Genomic DNA, 13,774 nt, shown 5'->3' on the forward strand with positions numbered 1-13,774 from the left:
GCCTAACCAACATGTCCTCATTAGCGATTCCAGGCGGGCGGCCACAGGGCCAGTCCGTTACTCACTCCGCCGGCGGTCCGCGCGCATACTCCGCGACGGGGCTACTTTCGACGGCCGGCCGCGGTACGGCGAACTCTCGTGCTTGATCGCGGTACGCACCAAATCAATAATATATTTACATAAAAGTGAATACTGGCGTTTGGCGCCATCATGCCTGAAAAAATAACTGTGGAAGTACAGTGTCACGTGACCGACCCAGCGAGATCTCGCGATCTCGCCGTCGCCCGCGCACGGCTCACGTAAAGCCCGTGAGATCGCCAGCCGACGGCCGACGACAGGTGTGCCCGGCCCCCGCGCCACCTGTCGGCACTCTCGGCACTGTCGGCGTCGGCGACCGCGCGATCCTCCGAAATCCGAAACGGAGTAAAGTGCGGAGGAAAATATAGGAGATGCGCGAGGCCAGAGGTTCTTTTTAGCTCGACACGCTTTTCTCTCACCAACGTGAAAAGAAAAAGAGAAAAGAGCCGTACGACGTACGACAAGTTCAACTAAAAAGAACAGGCCTATTTTTTCGCCGTACAGCGAGAACGCAAATCTTTTTTTAGCCTATTTATAGCCTTGGGTCTGTTTTCCTTTTAGCTCAACTCTCTTTTACTCTTTAATGTGGAGAGAAAAGAAGAAAAGATAAACGGTGTAAGAAATTTAATTAAATAGAACATTCCTTATTTTTATGCAGCCTTATTTTCTTCGTCCTCTTCCTTCTATTGAATTTCCATCTCCCCGACCAATCGTCTCACCCTGATACCTAGTTATCTTTGCAAAGTAGAAAGCCGACTGGCTACTACGCGCGCCATACATCGTTCCCTATCATCTTAGGGCCATTTTACAATACGTGCAATCGCAAACGCTTGTTGAAAAGATTGCAAAGTTTCATTTGAACTGGATGAAAAATCGCGCAGAAACAGCGCGGCACGGAAGGTGTTGATTAATACTTTAACTGCGAATTCGCTCGAGTTGCTCCTGCATCTAAAAAAAATGATTTGCAGAATTCTATGAAATATAAAATTATTTGAATCTTAAAATATAGATATATATTTAGATACAGACCTGTATTTTATTTTTAATAATTAATATCATTTTTAGTTGAGTAAATAGAATCTTAATTTCTCATTATTTATTGCAAAACAATAAAGGACTTTTCTATTCAGTTCAACCTGCTCTATATACCTGCCCACGAGAGGCGGGGCATGGTAATTACTAAATATCCTATATACTCCAGATAGTATACTCCAGAATCCAGATGGATAGATATAATAGTAAAAAGATTTAGCAAAATTAATTTAATTTTATATTTGATATTTAGACAGACCAGTATTTTATTTTTAAATAAAATCGATCGTCACCTGTATATGAGCCATTATGTTAAACTCATGCAAAACTCACACTTACGTGTTGCGTGTTCTCCAGATAGTAGATGATACTAAAAAGATTTAGTAAAAAAAATCAAATGTTCTTAAATATATCATGTATATCTGATGCGTGTGGTTTTGGTAACAAATGTATCAATTATTAATGAGCAACACGCTCATATTACACACGACAAAAATGAAAATAAAAATCTACTATACGATTTACAAATTAATTCTAGCTCCTTGCTAATCGATTACACCTAAATCTATTTATCATTAATATATTTTAATATTATTAAAATATACGGCTAACGATACGATAAATAAATTGCCGATTTATCCTTCTAGCCATTATATTTTTATAAAGTTAGAACTTCTGAAAGCGTACGCGTGACAGTTACGCTGATGCATTACACACATTTCAAATGTTTGATTATATATTTGATTACACCATGGTCCTTACATCTACGTTCACTTTCGCAGAGCTTACAAGATTATGAAGTCGATCTGGGCCTGTGAAAGTATGAAGGGATTCACGAAACTGCACTACGAGTACCTGGACAAACAGAGATGTAAGTAACAACAATATTGCCAAACGTATTCCCTCGATTGTATATATTAATTGTATGTGTGTGTAATTTCAGATGGTCTCAAGTATGTATGTACATGGACAACACTATTATGCTAGTATGCAACAAACATCCCATAGTCGGCAAAGATAACATACAAAAGTTCTGGCTAAATCTGTCACCTTCAGAACATATAGCACTTATATTTCTGCGAGGCGGACCCAAAATGCTAATATATTCGCATCATATACTCTTGCACTCTTGACTATAAAAATATCAGACGAGTAGAAATATTCGAAAATATTAGATCCATTACATTTTATTCTGTACCTCGATTTTTGTGATTTAGATTTTGATGAAATTTCTGAATTCCTGAATTTCTTGTCACGCCTAAATAAATTCTCTTATTTCAATATTTGCGTGTCAAGATGATATCGGTATTTTTATTCACTATTTGTCTCACAATAATACACGATATTAAAAATTTGTTAAATTAATTTTCCCGTCTGTAACATGATATGAAATATTATGGAGTAATAAAGCTTGGAATATGAAAGTGTATTACATTTTGCAAATAGATCCATAGATAGATAACCGCATGATGTTTCTAGTCAAGGTTGATAGCTATGTGTGTGAAGTACGAGGGGTACTCCAAATTGAAGATCAGTCAACCTTCATAATCATGGCTGTAAGAAATCATAACTGACTCTTCTAGGAGTAATTAGTCAAATAACTACCAGTCTAATATAAATTAACTGATGAGACTGCTAGTTATAATTATATTATGATAGTTTTATAAACAGCAATAGTTTGTAAACTGTGATAATTTGCAAAGAAAATTTTGTAACATTTTTAAATTATATTTTTATAAAGTATAAGTTTTTATAATAAATATCATAAAACACTAATACAATGTGTATGTTATATTATTTGTCCATGATAATATAGTAAAATAAGATACAATTCTGATAGTACACATTACTATCCGGGGCAAAGCTACGAGTCATTCAAACTGGAAAAAAACAACATAATTCGGTAATTATTTTTATTTTCGCTTTCAATCTTATATCAATGTATAAAGCAATATTAAAATTTTGTATTAGTAAATCAGTACGTTGGTCGATTCTTGAAGAGAGAGTAATTTTACATCAAAAAATTAGAAATAAATACGAGAGAGTATAAATAGACATAAAATTACTATAATACACATTATATAAAACATTAATTTTAGTTATCTCTTTCAATAATACAATTTCATTCGAATAAACGTCTGGTGACTAAAATTTATTCGTATAAACTATTATTCGTTTCTGTTGAGCATGATTCTTTTGACGAAAAGAAGAGAAAGGAGGGCTTGATTAGTTTATCACAGGTACAAAAACATATTTAAAGAAACTTGGGAGAATTGGATCAAAAGAAGAAATACATTTACATGATTAAGACTACTAGTGAATTCAATGTATACTATGTATACTACTAGCTGTAACGTATGATATAGGCAGTGTCATAAGAAATAGTTCATCGATGACTTATTTCCTGTATCTATTGCATTCTCCTTTAGTATCGAGCACAAGCCGAATGAAGTATAAGCCTGAAAACCTCCATAAAATCAGTCCGGTGCGTTATCAGGGCAATATAGCTTTACAATCGATGTATTATAAACTACAAAACTTATAGCTTATTTGTATCCTCCGCAGAGATGCACACAGCCGACGCTAACGAACATCTGCGTGGAACTTTGTAATATTATATCGTCATAAACAATAGAAATTTAACTGCGCATACGTAATATTTACTAAAGCTTATTCATTTCTTTTTGTTCTTTTTTTATCTAAAAAATGTAAATGCGATATGAATCATAAATACGGAAGAATAAGTGCGAGTAACAAATGCATGATTATTTAAAAACTTCGATTGCGTATGATAGCAGATAGAGAATACTGTACAAAGACACAGATAATACATATCGTATATTATTATTTGTCCGTTACTTTGTTCCGGCTCTCGCTTCATTCTGACATAACGTGTTTATCGATTAAGACGCACTTCCCATAAATTATTGTTACTGAATCAGTTCACGGTCCACATGGATGTCTTCAGGCGAATATTTCCGCTATTGTGCCTTTGGAAGAACCACACCATCATGGTTTCCATACCATCATGGATAAAAACGAAGCACACGACACTCAAAAATTGTTTGATTAGTTACATTCGATTTTGTGGCTTGTTTGAATATAATTTTACGTATAGGCGTAATCGATTATCGCGCGCGCGTGTGTGTGTGTGTGTATAGCTGTTATATCCAACTTACTCTATACAAATACAAAATCGTTTATATTGTCCCACAGTACACATGAAACGGCTTATGCTTAGGTGTGTGTCCGTATTTATATATATATATATATATATAGTCTAGTCTAAAAATCTCGCGTATAATATATGTATATATACTAAGCACGACGTGTGTATAAAATTACATGTAAAACGAAATCGATTTATATACGCGGTACGTAAGCGACTCGAGGATATAGAGTTTTAGCGTGTCGATATTTCCGCGCCCGCGACGACTCTCGTTTTCGCGTTCAATATGCTCCCGTCTCATGCCAATACGCCGATTATATACTACTGAGAATTTTTTGCGTAATCGGTTATTCCATACAGTAACTATAATCATCACATTTACTATCGTATATGAAAACCGTCGTATGTCTCGACATAAAAATTCAATCATGCAATGGTGTATACGTTTTCTTCTCGTCTTAAGGCCGTACTTCTGCCAGGCCCGTGTGTTGCACGCTGACCACACAGCGGTCTTCCAAAGATCTTCCAAAAAAGAAAAAACGCATGGATGGTATTGCAGGCGGAGATGTAAATGTATACGAACTTTGTAGAATTTGCTGCACAGGATTTCCGTTCGAGTTGTGTTGTATATCTCGTACGTATGCGTCCCTATGTGACTGCGTGTCGAGAAGTGTATACCGGCGACTCATGCAACTTTGGATTATTTTGCCCCTAACACGATCATGCAGTCGTAAAGTCGTATTATCGATTAAGGACTTATTCACATTAAATTCACTCTTATCGTATTTGCTCGCAGATTAACTATGCTTCCAAAAAAGATTTCATTCCTTGATAAAACCTTAATTAGTGACTTAGATATATATTTATATAGATTTATGTATACTATACGCCCACATGCGGATGCGACGAGATAGAGAGAGATAGAGGGGACGAGAGCGATGATTTCTGCGATCGGGGAACATCACAGGAGGAGGGCGGAGGAGCGCGGAAGAAACTCGCAGGGGGAGATGATGCTCGTTTTGATTTTTCACCCGGCTCGGTGCAGCTTTACCTCTGCACCGTGTTTATCACGTCCTTTATCGTGTTCTGCACGTCACACAAGAGTCTCGTGTTCTCGGTGATGTTGCGCGTGCCGGCGGCCCGTAACTGCCTCGCCTGCAGCTCGAGCCGGGTGAGCAGGTCGCGGAACTGGAATCTCGCGTGCGGCGCGATCGCCGTGTCCGTCAGGTTGACGCACATGCCGTGCAGCAAACCGACCTTGTCGGAGAGCTGCAGCCAGCTGGCCATGACGATGGTGGGGCTGCCCTTCAGATTCAGAATACTGTTTTCTATGACGTTCGAGATCTCCATCACGCTGTGTTTCGCCCCTTTTGTCGACTCGCCGCTGGTCTGCTTGCCACCGTCGTCGTCGCTCTGCGACTTATTGCAATTCGGCGTGGCGTATATCGAGGAACCGTAGTGTTTGCTGGAGGGTCCGAGCGGTTTCAACGGCTTGGCCGGAACGATCGGCTTTTCCACTTCCAAAGTTATCGAGGACGACGAGGTCGGAGGCCACACTCGCGGGTCGCTCTTGCTGGTCGAGCTCCTGGTCGAGGCACCGCTGTGATCCTCCGGCGAGTCCTCGCTCGCAACGTCGCCGATATCTTGCTTGCTACTCGCCCCTCTCACATTTAATTTAGGACTAAGTGGTTGGTTATCACAAGAAGCCTCTTTATTCTCCCACAATTTCTTTAGGCTACTAATACTGCCGGTGCTGCGGCGCTTGTCATCGTTCGCGTCGTCCACGCCGGACGACGAATCCGCCGAATCCGCGACGTTACTCCCCTGCGTGCTGTCGTCGAAACGCGACGACTTGCTCCTCTCGTCCGCCGTAGCTCTCTCTTTATCGACGTTGTCCACCTTCCGCAATCGGGCCTTGAAATCGATTATCTGACCGTCCGGATTTTCCTCCCTCTGCGGATTACTCCTCTTATCTACCTTCTTTAATTTGAAACCTACGCTAGTGGCACTCAATACGTGGCCCTCCGTAATCGGCGAGGTCATCGGGATATCCTTGAGACCGCTGCTCCTCTCAGGATGCACGCCCTGCATACTCGTGTGAACGTGTTCCTGAACGCTGGACACGTCGTTGCTTTTCAACACCGAGATCGCATATTCGCTCGGAACGATATGCTGCCTATTGGCGGAATCCATGCTGAAGCTGGCGCACAACTCGGACAAAAGCTGCGACGCCGGATCGAGCGGCGCCGTCGACAGAGGCGCGTTGCTACTAGCGGCGCTGCCGATCTTCTTTGCGGAACTGGTACCACCGTGCTTCATGTCCGCGCTCTGCTTGATCTCGTTGATCAGCTTGAGCTCTAGCATCTCCTTCATGCCAGGTTTGGACTCGAAGGTGTCGGTGGTACCGGCACTGCTTATGACGCTGTCGATGGGCGGTGGCGGCGGCGGCGGAGGCGGCGGTGGTGCTTCCTCAGGCGCCGCCATCGTCGTTTCCAACGATTCCGCTTTAATCGCACCGCTACTCGTCGTCTCCTTTGACCTGTAAACTAATTTCTTCTCGTCCGCGGATTTACCGACACCGCCGCCGCCACCGCCGCCGCAGTGCGCATCGCTGGTAGTCGTTTCCCGGCGTCGCAGATTTACGCCGAATCGCGAGCTAGCCTCCTTCACCGACGGTTCCGCGTTCCTCACATCATTATTCCTATCGTCCTGATCGTGATCGCTAATCTCGTCTTTGCTTCGCCATTCCGCTTTTACTTTCCTGAGACCGACCGGCGAACTTGCGATCTTCGCGTGAGAAGAGGTCTCGGTGCATGGTGACGCCGTCGTCACGAGTGGCGGTAGCTCGCAGTGATCACCGAAGGCTTCGTCCGGAGGGGGCGGCAGATCCACCGGCGGTGGCGGGAACTCCAGATCAGCCAGAGTCGGTTGGACCGATCTCGACGGACTGGCGGTGCGAAAGCTGGAATTATTCGGCGCTCGGAAGGTCCGTAGGCCGATCCCTTCCGTGTTAGTCTTCCGGATACCCACGGCACGGCTGCGTGGTGAGTTCGGCGGCTGATAGGTATTCACCACTCCGCTCGAGGAATTGCTGCGCGTCATCTGCGGTTGACTGCGCAGATTGTTCTGACGAGGTGAAAGGGAACGATGCTGCGGGACCACGTCGACGGCACTCGCGGTGATGATGTCTTGCTGCTGTTGTTCGATGACTGCGTTGGACAGAGAGGACGCAGCAATGTTCTCCTGATTCGGCGGCATGCCACTCTGTCGTAGGGACTCCAGATACGCCCCGATTCTGGCTCCTTTTGGCAGAGTGCCGTAGCGGTTGATCGCCCTCTTAACATTTTGCACCTCCAGCGCACCCACGTGTACCAGCTGAAATACATTTTCATACTAAAATCGCAGAATCGCTTCCTCGGCTCGAGCATCGCAAGTTATTCAAGCAGTGCTAAATGCATTTACCATCGAAACGGATTTTACTCTGAGATTCTCAACACATATAAGACTGTTATCGTTACGGGTAAAGAAGGTATGTTTATGTGTCTAGTATTTATATAGCTCTGAAATTGTGGCCGCTCAACGTAAGATCATTGTACCTTCTGAGGCAGTACTTCCTTAGACGTGTAAGGTCGAGATTTAATTTGTTTCTGATTGCACGGTAAGTTGGATACTGGTTCCGGCGAGGTTGACGGTTGAGGAACAAAGTTATGTTCTGCTGTCCCTTGCGACCCATCTCCGTCGTCGTCCATATCGCAACCTCCTGTAGTAATTGACTGTGTAGCCATTGTCACGAGATCACGTGTGATACCTGAGTCGCCATTTAATAAAGTGTACTGTATACAATCTATAGCTAACATATCTCTCCAGCATGTAAGCGAAACGCGTTATAGAGGAAATTCCATTTCTGGAGGAAAGCTAAGAAAAGAACATTTGCGACGCCTATCAATCTTAATTCTCTGATTTTCCTTCTCGTCACACTTCATTTCATTCATCCTAGGGGTCATTCTCCTTTAATCGACATTCAGTTAACAGCAGATCCTTAAAAATTATGCTCATTGTAATCCTATTAGTTAGTTAAAAGTGCCATGACATCGTCGACAATGAATAATCAGTAAAAATGGGAAATAGTATATGACGTGTGTTAGTCTTCTGAATGATTTGTTGTGATATATGTATGAATAGAAGCTCAGTAAACTCACATAACACTGCTTGAACACAGTTGAGTTTTATACGATTATAAAATCGACGAAATAATAACTAATGCCGTTGCGCAACCGAATGTTTCAATCTTTAGAATGGGAATAATTAAACGAGAAATCAAATTGATACATATCTAGAAATCTAAAACCAAAGGAGAAAACGACGTTCTACTTGTACCTCTGCAGAAACAAATATCATGCACGAGTATATATGGAGCGTGTTGGGTTTGTAACTCAGTACGATAGATAACATATGTAAAGTACCGTCCCTTACTCGTATAAATGGGAACGGAGAACTGTATATATAGCTACAATTTACAGTATGTACGAGATGCAAACGCTCGAGTATGCATTAATAAAATATATCCAAGTACTATTATATATATATATTGGAAATTAGTATTCGGCATGTATTTAACATTCAAGTATACATACTGGCTCGAGGAGAATGACCCACATTCATGAAGCCGTAAATCACTGTGTAGGCGGAGATGCATATCAAAATTAAACTTAAAATCAACTAAAAGTTGACGAAAGAAATTAAATGGAAGCGGCATTCGTGCATTCATCATTACACTTAATTTGATATAGTGGAATACCTTCAAAAATCTTATCAATACCATTTAGATCTGTGCCATCGTCAAGCGTCATAGTGCTCACTTCGACATTTTGCTGGTCTTGTTCTTGATAGGCAGAATCTCGAAAAGAACTGCACGATGATAGCAAGCTGTCGCAGAAGACACATAGTTTTATTATGTATCTAATCATGATTGTATATTTTATGAGGAAAAAGATAATATACCTTGTTCGTTTGGGAGGCGCTGGCGCCTGCTTTCCTTTCTTATTGGTAGATCTTCGCATTTGAACCATATTACTATTACTTCTACTTGACAAGCCACCCATAAAAGTACTCAGCTTGCTGACCGAACTGACTCCTTCTACATAAAATATATTTCGTTGAATAAATAATAATATACTAGATAATTTCATGATGTAAAACAAGACATTAAATTACAGTCAAATATTCTATCTCAAAGATAAAAAAATATCAGAAACAATATATAAAATTGTTTAATACTCCTTGAAATATATATCAAAATTTAAAAAATCAATTTCAATTTGTCTTTTATCATGTTATAAGAATAGTTGACACCTTTTTACATTTCAACGCTAAGCGTGACAAACAGTTGAGTCATTATCGATGCCATAATATTAAGTATTACCTTGCGTTATGCCGGAAGAAGATAATTGCTCAGATACAAGAACAAGCCCATGTATATTTCCTGTACTTCCAGTTTGCGATTTTTTGTATGCTAGCAACGGAATTTCTCCTCCACCTTGAAGTTGCTTCTCTACCTCTGAATATAAGATACAATAAGAGTGCAGTTCTTTACACCCAATAAAATTAGGTATCTAGAACAGTTCATTTACCTTCAGTAATACTCGATTCTTGAAACATATTTTCTAATGAGTGGTGTATTTCCTTAAAAGTTGGCCTCTCTGCCGCTGACCACTGCCAGCACTGACGCATCAGTTCGTAAACTTTTGGTGGGCAACCAGGGGGACATTCCATTCGATAGCCTTTTTCCAACATGTGATAAACGTCCGTTAGGTCGACACCAGGGTAAGGGGACATTCCGTAAGTTGCAATCTCCCACAGCAAGATACCAAATGCCCACACGTCAGACTATAAAAATCACCAATCAATATTCGTAATCCAATAACGCGGTAACGATACTTCTTAACGATTTCTGTACCTTTGTGGAGAATTTATTGTATGCTAGACCCTCCGGTGCAGTCCATTTTATGGGAAATTTCGCGCCAGCATGAGCTGTGTATGTGTCGTCTCTCATAAGACGGGCTAGACCGAAATCCGCGACCTTGACGAGATGATTCTCGCCGACCAGACAATTTCTGGCCGCCAGGTCGCGATGAATGAAATTTCTGCTCTCTAAATAACTCATGCCGCTCGCGATCTGTGTAGCCATGTGCATCAGAACCACAGCGTTGATCTGATGCTTACTCTCGTTCCGCAAGTAATCCAGGAGATTTCCCTTGCTCATGAATTCCGTGATGATGTAGAACGGCGGTTCGCGCGTACAGACTCCCAATAATTGTACCAAATTCCTGTGTTTCATCTCTTTCATGATGGCCGCCTCCTCTAGGAAATCCTTCAACGCCATCGTATCCTCCTTCAGCGTTTTAACCGCCACGGTCATGTTGTATCTCTTCCAGACCGCTTCGTACACATCGCCGTATTGGCCACCTCCTAATTTATGCCTCATTACTATGTCCGTCCTGTTAATCTCCCATTCGTCCGGCTCCGGACTCAACGGGAAGACGGTAGGCTTATTATGCTTTGGTGCAGGATATAGCAGTTGCGTTATAAGGCCGTCGGCAAGCATTGAATGATGATGCACTAGCTCAGCCAACGTGTTAAACTTGCTCTCTGTCGTGACAAACATCTTTCCTTCGCTATCTTCGTTGATCCTGTAGTGATACACCCGACCCTCGTATCTCAAAGAGATGCTACGTTGTCCAGGACTGCTCTCCGATTCCCGTACAAGAAAACTACCGTTTATCCCTGAACTCAGCAGATATTCTGCAGCATTTCTAGATATTCTTCCATGGTACCAAGAGTGCTTTTCCAAGGAGTTCACGGGCGTTACATAATTCGATGGTACCCAGCCTACTTGCCCGGTGCTCGAGTGGGCCTCGCACCATTCGCCGCTTTTATTGTAACTTAGGATACGTACTTGTTCACCTGTTCAGAAAAGTTATAGAATAGCATTTAAGCTACGTGATATTTATAAACGATCAACGTGTATGCATCTAAAATACTTGATAAAATGTAATACGCAAGATTTAATAAAGATAAGTTAATACCCTTTTTCAGACTAAGTTGATTCTCCCCACCAGCTTGAAAATCATACAAGGCGACAAATAATTGAGGATCATCCTCTTCCTGTGCTAAGAGATTTTCCTTACTAGTCCACCTGTATATAAAAAATGAAAAATATTATTTCTAGAGTTAAATAATCGATGATATAAAGATAGCAGATTCCTTTTTATAATTGATGCATTTATTATCTTTATATTCTAAATCTTGTAGATCATAAAACAAAATATGTAAAAGAAATTACGTAACAAAGATTTCCTTCGTATTATATTAAAAACAATATATATAAGAATCTTTTATAATTCTATCTAACCTTACAGAAGTAAAACAGTTATTATATAAGCATGACATATGTTACTTTAGACTTCAAACTGTGAACTGACCTATTTGCTGCTTCAAGAAGTCCGCTAGCGGACACACTGGCGTGCTGTTGAACATTAGCTTGCTGTGAAATTGATTGAACACTAGAACCACTTGGGGGATCACCTTCTGGCAATGCTGGAATGTGAGGTAGAGGTCTACTTTGCAAAAGTGCCTCTGTAAAAAATAGAAAAAGATCCTATTTGTAACCTTCAATGTACCAGAAGGAAGATATCCGATACTGAATCTCAAGGCAGATCTTTGCTTATGTAATGATGCAAGATATTGGAAAACCTCATAATTACATTCAAAATATTTAACATACAATGAGAATAATTAACTAGTCACATTTGTATATGGAATCTCATGCAGGTAACTTTTAATTTTTGTCTCTTTTTTTTTACGACATATATACACATGCTTGGATATTGCAAAACCTTCATTTAGCCACTAATGTCCATACTAACTCAACGACATGCATGCCAATATAGACATTAATTTACACTGACTACAGACTCAGAAAGCGTTATCGTGAAACTAGATTCTTTCCAAATACTACTCTCTTATCATCGCTACTACAAGGTATTGCAACATTGTATTGTGTCAAGTCATGAAAGCACAACTATGACAAACATGCCAAGCGCAGGGAAAGCATGCCAGTTCCACCATGAGTCACGGAACCGTCTCGTGCCTCAACGGAACAGCCGGTGGAACGTGTGCGAGAGTCCCTCGACCCGGAGGTGGAGAGCAAGGTGGACGGACGATAGCGTGCGTGTTCTCACCGCTGTGCTCGGTGAATATGTTAGAGCCTATGATGCGCGTATCCTTGAGGTTCCTGGGCTGCTTGCGCGTCTGCCGCACGGTGGACCCGGCGGGGATCACCCTGTCCTTGGTCTGCTGGGCGCCCATAGCGTATTGCCCGCCGATTACCGTACCATGCCCCACGTCGCGCTGGGCCCAGTCGCACCGTCCGGCTCCGGCCACCCTCGCCGTGCGGGGGCCACTTCACTTCCGGCACTTGGCAGGCGCCGGCGACGGGCCCGACATCGTCGTCGATCGTCGTCGTCGTCGTCGTCGTCGTTGGCGTAGACCCGATCCGCGCGAGGACACCGCGAGCGTGTCTCGGCCACGAGCCACGAGCGCGCGACCCACCCACCCGATCGAAGCACGGATCACAGTGCGGGCCGCGGCGGGGCCATTCACATTTTTACATGTCAATTACCGCTCTCTCTTTCTCTCTCTCTCTCTTTCTCGCTGCCCCTCGCCATATTTGACAGCTTTTGACGTCGATTATTTAGTTTGTCGGTGCATTGCTGCGCGGCAGCACGACGCCTGGGCGGATTCTCATGCGGTGCCCTACACGACGGTGCCCCCGTTCGCACGTTCCTAATTCCGCGCTGTCCTGTCAACCAAGTCAACCGTGGTGGATCCGTGCGCGATATCGATATTCTTTCGCGCTCGAGCGAAAGGCGCACGGACCGCCGCGCCGACCAAATGTCGATAATCACTCTGCTTGATAACTGGATTCTTTATCGATCCGGTCTTGGCTTTACTTCCAGCTGGACAGCCTCTCTAATCTCTTTTTTTCCTCATCGATGCCTACGCACTCATTTCATTTCAAGCGCGAGAAGTTTAATCGCGACGTGACTGGAAAAGAGAACGAATGAACGAAACTGTTAACAAGGCGGCTCGGTAGACGAACGTGTGAAAACCGACCAATCACGTGGATGCGAAGGCCATCATCTTTCGAAGGCTCATTTTTCAGCCCAAACTTTTCATACTTCCCTCCTTTCCTCTTTTTCTTTCTAACATCTGGTTTGTACGCCTATTTCGCTTTAAGTGCAGCAAATGCAACGTGGTGCAGCCACAAAAAGCAAACCTTAAATTAGACACGAGTACAGATAAGTGCGGAAGCAACGAAAGTGAAAGATAAGTAAGGGTTCTCAACCTCCGATCACTTGTCAAACAATATGCCCGTATTTTGTTAATACGAATAGAATTATTAATTTTTCATTGTTCAAAATGTGAAAAAAGGAT

At 42.3% G+C, this 13,774-nt stretch overlaps 1 protein-coding gene and 1 long non-coding RNA gene across 5 annotated transcripts; one reads left to right on the plus strand and one right to left on the minus strand.

Moving 5' to 3' along the window:
- Positions 1-24: 24 nt before the first annotated feature.
- LOC139774929 (uncharacterized) lies at positions 25-2,539 on the plus strand. The gene is made up of 3 exons (XR_011718714.1): positions 25-151; positions 1,893-1,981; positions 2,054-2,539. It is a non-coding gene; the product is annotated as an uncharacterized lncRNA (long non-coding RNA).
- A 470-nt stretch (positions 2,540-3,009) lies between these two features.
- On the minus strand, positions 3,010-13,443 carry Abl (tyrosine-protein kinase Abl). Of its 4 annotated transcripts, none has more exons than XM_071710474.1 (10): positions 12,520-13,443; positions 11,761-11,914; positions 11,365-11,474; positions 10,236-11,242; positions 9,910-10,165; positions 9,702-9,836; positions 9,281-9,416; positions 9,099-9,205; positions 7,876-8,039; positions 3,010-7,654 (listed from the first exon to the last, which is right to left on the minus strand). In XM_071710474.1, exons 1-10 carry the CDS (start codon positions 12,644-12,646, stop codon positions 5,327-5,329), a joined length of 4,524 nt encoding a protein of 1,507 aa, XP_071566575.1. In that variant the 5' UTR covers positions 12,647-13,443; the 3' UTR covers positions 3,010-5,326. The 4 variants fall into 4 exon arrangements, with proteins under 4 accessions (XP_071566575.1, XP_071566573.1, XP_071566574.1 ...); XM_071710472.1 differs by having other exon boundaries at positions 7,876-8,087; XM_071710473.1 differs by having other exon boundaries at positions 9,078-9,205.
- Between the last annotated feature and the right edge of the window lie 331 nt (positions 13,444-13,774).

This window comes from Temnothorax nylanderi, unplaced genomic scaffold (genome assembly GCF_030848795.1).
Source record: "Temnothorax nylanderi isolate EJ_2023f unplaced genomic scaffold, tnyl_v1.0 TNYL_tig0090_pilon, whole genome shotgun sequence".
Taxonomy (NCBI): domain Eukaryota; kingdom Metazoa; phylum Arthropoda; class Insecta; order Hymenoptera; family Formicidae; genus Temnothorax; species Temnothorax nylanderi.

Coding starts and splice junctions, on each gene's coding strand:
- Abl (XM_071710471.1), bottom strand. CDS start 12,646: ATGGGCGCCCAGCAGACCAAGGACAGGGTGATCCCCGCCGGGTCCACC. Junction 9,206..9,280: donor GCGCCTCCCAAACGAACAAG/GTATATTATCTT, acceptor CTTCTGCGACAG/CTTGCTATCATCGTGCAGTT. Junction 7,655..7,875: donor AGGAAGTACTGCCTCAGAAG/GTACAATGATCT, acceptor AATGTATTTCAG/CTGGTACACGTGGGTGCGCT.